General features: G+C 33.4%; 2 protein-coding genes across 3 annotated transcripts in view; both read right to left on the bottom strand.

Moving 5' to 3' along the window:
• Positions 1-6,488, bottom strand: part of LOC125871201 (pre-mRNA-splicing factor ATP-dependent RNA helicase DEAH10) — a 15,906-nt gene extending 9,418 nt beyond the window's left edge. The window contains exons 1-8 of the mRNA XM_049551802.1: positions 6,315-6,488; positions 5,963-6,009; positions 5,301-5,381; positions 3,887-4,103; positions 3,213-3,630; positions 2,731-2,934; positions 1,501-1,661; positions 548-733 (exon numbers count right to left, since the gene is read on the bottom strand). Coding sequence (XP_049407759.1) covers positions 548-733; positions 1,501-1,661; positions 2,731-2,934; positions 3,213-3,630; positions 3,887-4,103; positions 5,301-5,381; positions 5,963-6,009; positions 6,315-6,388 — 1,388 coding nt within the window. The 5' untranslated portion in view covers positions 6,389-6,488. The remainder of the gene's footprint in view (positions 1-547; positions 734-1,500; positions 1,662-2,730; positions 2,935-3,212; positions 3,631-3,886; positions 4,104-5,300; positions 5,382-5,962; positions 6,010-6,314) is intronic.
• Positions 1-8,771, bottom strand: part of LOC125870200 (uncharacterized) — a 390,460-nt gene that overhangs the window by 294,303 nt on the left and 87,386 nt on the right. Inside the window, exon 1 of one of the 2 annotated variants that reach the window (XM_049550564.1) lies at positions 7,451-7,454. The exons of the other annotated variant lie outside the window; for it this stretch is intronic. Coding sequence (XP_049406521.1) covers positions 7,451-7,452 — 2 coding nt within the window. The 5' untranslated portion in view covers positions 7,453-7,454. Of the gene's footprint in view, positions 1-7,450; positions 7,455-8,771 lie in introns of those variants that run through there. 2 annotated transcript variants of the gene reach the window in all.

The following is an 8,771-nucleotide window of genomic DNA, read 5'->3' as shown; positions in this document are numbered from 1 at the left end:
AGTGTTAGAATAGAAATATGTACATATAGTCCTACTTAGAATAGGAAGAAGAATAGGAATAGGAATCCTAGTTAGAAAAGGATTTCAATGTATTGTCTATAAATAGGGTCTCAATGTAACAATTTAAATACATAATTCAATAATATCTTCCCCATATATTTCTCACACCAACAAATAAGTAGATTTCATAGGTCTGATGATGATTCGGTTTCACAAGGAAAATGCAGGTTTCCAGTTATACAGATTAAGTAAATATAAGATGGATGCTCTCCCTTGTGCTTCATTAATTTAACAAAACATGAAATGGATTTTATACATAAAATATGGCAAAATTAAGTAAAACATGTGCAGTGAAATGATACAGTACCACCATGCTAGAGATAGATGCCAATTAATGGTCAAACACGTGCGACACAAACTTGAGTCATGCAAATAGGACAAAATATTGGGGGATTAAGAATTCAAAGACAAGGCATCATATATGCTGATAGCGAAATATATTTGCAAAATGCACTGAAAGGCTTGTCTCTCTCATTTGGGTAATCACCTGTCTGGTTTTTCAATGAAGTCAAAGTTGATGACATCATCAATGCCTAGAGCCTTGAGCTGCAATACAACATTCGAGAGGTCACATCTCTTAATCTCGGGTAATGTAGAATCTGTAAGTTTCTCAAAGAAACTTTCTTGATACAAACGATAGCATTTCCCAGGTCCATCACGCCCTGCACGTCCACTATAAAAATTCAAGAAATTAGCCCTTGATCTGATATTTAACAGATAATATAACCAAAATAGAGTAAATGTCCGTTATCCATTTCCCTCCTGTATATATAAATCCTACTGCATTGGTTCAACTTCTCGATCACCATCCTCCCATGGATTTTACTTTAGAGGCCGCGCCCAGGACTTTTTAGGTTTAACCTTGTCTCTTTTTTTATTGCACGCAACTAAACTATCCTACCAGTACCTCCTACTTCCCACCAATACAAGTACCGGATAACTCTGCCCGCCAAATATTAGGTAGATGGAATGAATACACTACTCTTATTTATTGCAATTTTCAAATTTTAAGCTTCTATCTGTTACCAGAAAAAGAATCCTCCTCTATAATTCCTCTGCTTCGAAAAGATACTATGCTTACAATTATAGTCCTCCTATTTCCTATGTTGATCTCATCAATATTATGTTGAACCTTTGAAGTATATTTGTACCTAAGTGGCAGATACAGATCCAGGATAAAACAAGAACTTCGAAGCATAAGTACATCCCAGTACATATCCTTAGCCTATCCCACATGTCAAATATGATTATGACAAGCATGTGAGGCCTTATTGGTATATGCACTTCCTTGAACAATGCAAAGTAAGAAGGAAATTATGGTTCAAACCACCATAATTTGTAAAAGCTGGACAAAAGATGCTTCTGAATAAAGTCAGTAGAGGAAAGGAGTTGATTTAGTCAATGTGTATTGAGACTTAAATGCATCTGGAAGCACCCTACCTCCTCTGCAGAGCTTGAGCTTTAGATGTTGTGACAATGATCAATGAATCAACTCCCATCTTAGGATCATATGTTCGGGCTTTCACCAGTCCAGGATCCACAACGTACCTGATTCCAGGTATTGTCACCGATGTCTCAGCAATATTTGTTGCTAGTATCACCTAAATATGAAATGAAAGAATTTTTAGTGGGCATAACTTGCCAACTCAGAGCAATTACCAAGTATTAAGCCTTGAAAACTTCATGTCAAGCATACCAGTGAAACTAGATAAAGAACTTGTTAGCATTATTATAAACATAGCCAAATAATGAAAATGCACATTCACAACGCTAAGCCCATATTGTAACAAATACAAGGCTACAAGCCAGCATATAACCAAACTTTATTTCCCTTGAGGAGATAACCAAATGAATGCTTCTTTAAGTCAGGTATCAATTTCATATATTTTTATTGTGTAGGTAGAAGTTTATAAAATTAGTACACAAAGGAATGCACCAGTATAAGCTCAACCAAAGAAAGAAAACATTGAAAATACTAACAACTAACCACCCATACGCACCTACCCTGGAGAAAAAAAAATTGACCCTTACGTTTATCCCCAACTGACATACTAGTGTAAGGATCCGGCACCTCAGAAGGGTACTTGCAGTTGTTGTGGTGTATTTGGAGAATCCACACGAAATACCCACACACCAAAGTGACACCCATTCGACAAAACCGTACAAGCCAAACCATGGCATCTACGTGCAAGGCAGATGTTTCTAGGACAATGATACTCATATCATATGTACTACGTTATGCAAAAGTAATGGAAGGAATTCATAAAACAACTGGCGGAATATCAATTAAAGCTATAAAGTTTCATGAAGTGGTAGGAATGGAACTTGCTTTCCTTCATGGAATGGAGTGAATGAACCTAGTTTTCAAGAATCATTTCAATTCAGTAGTCACAATACTTTGGCAAGTGGCTTATTCCTTTGAAGAACACTGCAACTCAGCTTTGTTTTTTCCAGACAGATGATGCAAGATGATTTCAAAGTTTAGAGTAACTTTTTTTTCCAACAGATGATATCACACACAATTATTATACTATCCTATAAACAATTCAATGGAGTTCATGTAAGTCGTGCTTTACACACAGATCTAAATGCAAACCCAGATATAGACAAAAGGTAAGTACATCCATCTCAAAAGTTCAAAAAATAAGCTATCCAAAGAAACAAATCAACCTTACGATGTCCAGCTGGTGAAGGCATGAAAACCCTCATTTGCTTCTCAGAGGGAAGTGATGAGAATATGGGAAAAGTTAAGAGCTTTCTACTGCATTCGGGTAATTGTCGGAGACGTTCATGGATAAGCCTTTCAACGGATTCAATCTCCTCTTGACCAGTAAGGAATACAAGCACATCACCAGGTCCCTCCTCTAGATGTATCTAGCAAAACAAGTTGGGAGGAATGAACAGAAAATAAGACATTCAGCAACATCACAAACTATAAACTTGACTAATCGAACCCTCAATGCTACGTGAAACATTAAACTTAGCTATGTAAAAGGCCAATATAGTAACCAATCCAGCTAGGAGCTGATAAATAAGATACTATGAGAAAGCAACAACAAAGGCACAAAGCTGCTGTGCCTTTGTGAAAATTTAATGACACTGTCGATCAGTTCAAACTCTTATTTGTGAAGCAACAATATAAATGTAAGAACCTGAAATATAGTAATCAAAGCAGCATCTATGCAATCTGTCTCAGGCTTATGGGTGTAGAATATATCGACAGGAAACTGCCGTCCCTGAACATGAACAGCCTTTGCACCACCAAAGTACTCTGAGAAAACTCGTGCATCCAGACTGGCTGACATGATGATCAATTTCAATGGGTTGTACTTTTTCACTTGACATGACTTCAAAATACCGTCATTCTGATTGTCAATCCTTTCCTCCAGGGCATGCCCGTTATTAGAATTATTATGATCAGTATTTACCACTCCGTTGATAGATTTTGACCTTGTTTTCTGTACATTCTTTAACAATCCAAGCAATACATCAGTGTGGATAGTCCGCTCGTGCGCCTCATCAACAATAATAACAGAATACTTGGAGAGGTATGGATCCAATAATGCTTCCCTGTAGTAGTGATTAGTGGAATGTCATTCACCATTTGTAAATTGATTTTTCCAGATACAGCTTTAGATAATCATAAATGGCTCTATCATGTGATGTCAAATGTGAAGTAAACTCTCCATGGCACATGAACAATCTCTCCACACATGCCCGTATATGCAACAATTAAGTCCATAGTCATGGCTATATTACTCTTTTTTTCTTTCAGAAAAGTGAGACTCATACATGTAATGCATCAAACCTTTTTTTGCCTTATTACCTCAGAAGCAAACCATCTGTCATATATTTGATCTTTGTTTGGCCAGAAGTTACATCTTCAAATCTAATAGCGTATCCAACCTTTTGACCCAATGGAATGCCACACTCCTCAGCAACACGTTTAGCAACAGTGATAGCAGCCACACGTCTAGGTTGAGTTATCCCAATGACACCACCATCACGGCAAAATCCCCATTTAAAAAGATACTGAGGTAGTTCTGCAAAGATATAGGCCACACTAGAATAAAGCTGAGGAATGTCAAGATAGCAGCTAAACCATGCAACACATACCTATTTGTATCTGATGAATAATACAAAAGATGCGTTTTTTAATTTTTTAGACTATTCTACTGTATTAGTGTATTTATTCCTATAGATTGAATAACAAATTTTGTTACTTGGAAGTTTCGAGAGAGATAGATTAAGGAAAATTAGCAAAAGAGAGTATCCAAGAATAATCTTGAAATTCGTAGGACAATATATATAAGTTCATTATATCAGGATGAATAATTTGGACACACTCAAAATATGGAACCGACAAAACAGAGTGAGCTGTCAGGCGACAATTCAGCCAATACTTTCAGGTGCACAACTCAAGCAGTTATGACCAATCACAAACGTTCACTAACCACCACAGGAGTTCCTCAGTTTATGGCTAAACCAAGCTAGTGAGGGTTACTTGGATTTAACTGAAATTTTCATATGGTCTCCTGTCCTAATTCATCATCCTTCCTGCTGTCAATCCTCGCATATTTCTCATCCTCAAACACACTCATCAGCCAAAATGTGAGAAATGTCCTAATTCGTTCAAAAAGAGTCGAAAACTAAACGAATAAGCAAACATGAAAAACAATAAATTGTTGGGTTCAACCTCGGTTTAGGAAGTATAAGTTTATAGTGCGCAGATGACTTTCTTAACAAAACTCCAGATCGACTTTGCTTCGCCGAGAGAGCTATACCTCATTTTAACAGCCACCTCAACCCCTCACTACAAAAGAAAAAAGACTCCTAAGAAATTATTCAGTGTTGTGATTACTAAATCCACATGTACATCATCCTTTACATTTTCACCAAATAATCAACGAACCATATGTCCGATCTTCAAAATTTCACCAGTTCTATAATGTGCGACTTGCACAAACAGACAGAAAGACACCTTTATACACCTCAGTAAAGACTGATAAGCCACACACAACACAACACATAAACAAACAGATAAAGAAGAAAGATGCAATATGCATGAGTCTTTTATCCTTTTTACTAACTGAGGACGTGGAAGGCCTTAGAACTGGCACTATGCAACATCATAAATGACCACCATCATTGAAGTATTATCTAAAGTACTGCAATGTAAATGAATCTGCTTCAGATGCATGTCAGTCATTCTAAGAGGACGTGTAGCAAAAAGTACTTACGAGTTGTCTTTCCACTTCCAGTTTCTCCAACAATTATCAGTGTGTCATTGTTTCGCACCTCCTCCACTAGTCTCCTTTCAACTAGAGTTAATCAAATAACATGTGTAAGATGAAAATTTACAGAATACAGCGAACCAAAAAAACAGAACAGATGAAAATGAAATAACAGTATGGCGTTAGAATGAAAAATCAATGCAAGCACCGTCTTCTCAAGAAATTATACGCAGCATTCATGTGTATTTATTACAGAGCACCACAGAACCCTAGAATACAACAAAAACTATGTCTCAGTCCCAAACGAATTGAGGATATATGATGATTCATCATGAATTAGCAAGTTTATGCTAGCTGTCAGCCTACCGTAACCCTCCTCCTTTTTCCGGGGTTAAGGTCCACAATGTAAAGAAGCTCACACATGCGGAGAAACCACAACACCCTAGAATATCTAGATAAAATCAGTTATAACCATCAGAAAAAATAAATTTCCCACAGGCCATACACTACTTAAATTAAAAATGCCAACTCCCAGCCTAGAACTTATTATAAAACAATCAGTAAATTGAAAAACAACTCACACTGAAATACTCAGAACAGGATTGAAAAAAAAAAAAAAAGAGCACACATTAGACTAAAGATTTCAAATTGAATAACTAAAACAATACCTGCAGCAATTGGTAAATTTTTTCTCTGCTGCTCAATCATTTGCTTCCTGCCAAAAAAGAAAATCAAACCTTTGAACAAAAAGGCATGCATCTACATAGTTATATACCCACAAAAGAAAGCATCTTTTAGCTTCTAGGATTGAACCAAGAAGGTATAAAACTAAAACTAAACAAGGGTATGCTAAAAAGTAACAATCTGGCAAAAAAGATCAAACCTTTGAACATAAACGTATACATATACATAGTTAAATACCCACAAAAGGAACCCTTTAGCTTATTGGATTGAACCAACAAGAGATAAAAGTAAATTAAACAAATGGGGTATGCTAAAAAGTTTTTCTAAAAAAAATACCTGGAAACAAAGTCCCCTTTTGTTTGATTTTGATGAGTGTTTCTTGAAAAATTGTTAGCAGCCATTGAAGGCATATCTCAAGATTAGTTTCAACACTTGTTAATTTCAAGTTTTGCAAACAAAAGGTGGAAACTTTGTTCACTATTATGACCAACTACTAGATGAAGAGTTGAATCCATAAGGAGCCGCATGCCTAATGTATATTTTCACTACTCCACACCCACGTCACCCCACCCCACCCCACGTCTGGTTTCAACAAGGGCATATTTTTTATTGATAATAAATCAAAATATATTTATTTACACAAATAAAAATAGCAGAGAATAATAACTATACAAATATATTTTGAGGTAGGAAATACAAAATAATTAATTTAATTAAGGTTAAATTTTTAAAGATTGTATTTTTTTAGATTTTAAATTATTTTAAACTGTAATTAATGGCATACTCTATTAACGTCACTCAAAACTTTTTTATTTATATAGATAATAGAGAATGCCCCTGCCCCGACGTTTATATTATTTGACCTTTATTCTAAAAATAGTTGTTATGATTTAATTGTCCAATTAATGAAATCAAAAAGAATTTTTTAATATTTTTTTTATTTCTATATACCTGTAATATTAAATAACGGTTAAAGTAGTAGTCAAATTAAAAGTTACAATGCATTGTTAATAAAGTTAGTTTAGTAAAATACACCTCTAATTATATTTTTTTAAGGGGTGTCATTAGGGGTGTGCATTCGGTTTTTCGGTTTGGTTTTACATTATTCGGTTTGGATTTTCGGTTTTTGGTTTTGTAAAAATATTACCCAATCCGATCCAAAATAAATTTGGTTTGGTTTGGTTTTCCTCTATTCAGTTCGGATTTTTTCGGTTTGGTTATTCGGTTATGTCAATAATTAATAACATATATAACCAAAGTAATAATATTTAATCCCTTAAATATAATTTCTAATATAAATCATAAGTAAAACTTAAAACACAATACTTATAAGTATACCTATTATAGATGTAATTCAAACATAAAATATAAACATAATCATCATGAAAGGCAATAACCAAAAAAGGACAAAAGTGGTTAACTCCAACTTAATTCTAAGCCTAAACATTATATATATATATATATAAAATTCGATTTTTTTCGGTTTTTATTTTAAAAATCCAAAACCAAACAAAGTAATTTATTAATCCAAAACCAATCCGAAAAACCAAAAAACCAATCCAAATAAAAATTCGGTTTGATTTGGTTTGGTTATTCGGTTTAATCCGAATAGTGCACACCCCTAGGTGTCATATCAAGAACGGTCAAGTAATATGAAACGAATGGAGTAAGAAAGTGGAGAAAGACAAAAATATACACATACATAGATATACAGACGCTTAATGCATATTATATTGAAATAACGATCATCAAAATATTATTTTACTGAGGAAAAATGATCAAAAATGTCCTTAAACTATGTGAAAGGAACGAAAATGTCTTCAATTTGTAGTTTGGTCCAAAAACGCCCTAGCCATCGATACTTTGGTCCAAAAATGTCCTTACTGTTATTTAATGGGTCAAAAATGCTCATTTTTCAAATAAATATATTATTCATTTTTCTTTTTAACACGTTCTTTTTTTAATAATATATTTTTAAATTAGCAAATATTTATCTCACTTCAATTCAGAAAAAAATAAAAAATGAAATACTTCGTATTTTATTAGTATTATTTTTATCAATATACAAATAAAAATTAACGATGGATATACTATGATCTTATATATATATATGACATATAATATCCATTGAAAGGGTACATGAAGTTATAAAATGAGATTAGGAAGAAAAAAATTTATTTCCTACATTTTTATTTGTTAAAGTGATTTCAAATGAAGGAAAACAAGAATAGGGTTCTTTAGTAATATTTTAATTAGGAATAAGATGTGTTTAAAAAAAACATATTTATTTGAAAAGGGGCATTTTGACCCATTTAGTAATTATAGGGACATTTTTGGACCAAAGCAAGGGGATTTTTGAATCAAAGTATTGGCGACAAGGGCATTTTTTAGTCAAACTATAGATGGGAACATTTTTGTTCATTTCACATAGTTTAAAGGCATTTTTGACCCTTTTCCTTTCTATTTATAATGTTAATGAACTTAAATAAAAAATTATAAATACCTAGTTAGAAAATAAATCATGTATAATATAAAGATGTATTATATGTATGTGGTATAACCAGGATAAAATAGACGATGTATAGGATAAAGGGGGAGTTTGAAGATTGTTCAAAGTTGAGGGGGGAGTTTGATTTTTAAAGCAAAGTCAAGGGGTGAAAATGATTTTCATCCTTTTAAAAAATAAAATTTATGTGTTAAATTAAGTCACTCCATCATAAAATACTTTTTATTTTTTAAAATTATTTGATATATATATATATATATATATATATATATATATATATATATATA

The sequence above is a fragment of the Solanum stenotomum genome, chromosome 7 (assembly GCF_019186545.1).
Source record: "Solanum stenotomum isolate F172 chromosome 7, ASM1918654v1, whole genome shotgun sequence".
Lineage (NCBI taxonomy): Eukaryota > Viridiplantae > Streptophyta > Magnoliopsida > Solanales > Solanaceae > Solanum > Solanum stenotomum.
Note: the sequence above shows the minus strand (reverse complement) of the source record. Positions and strands in the feature narration are given on the sequence as shown.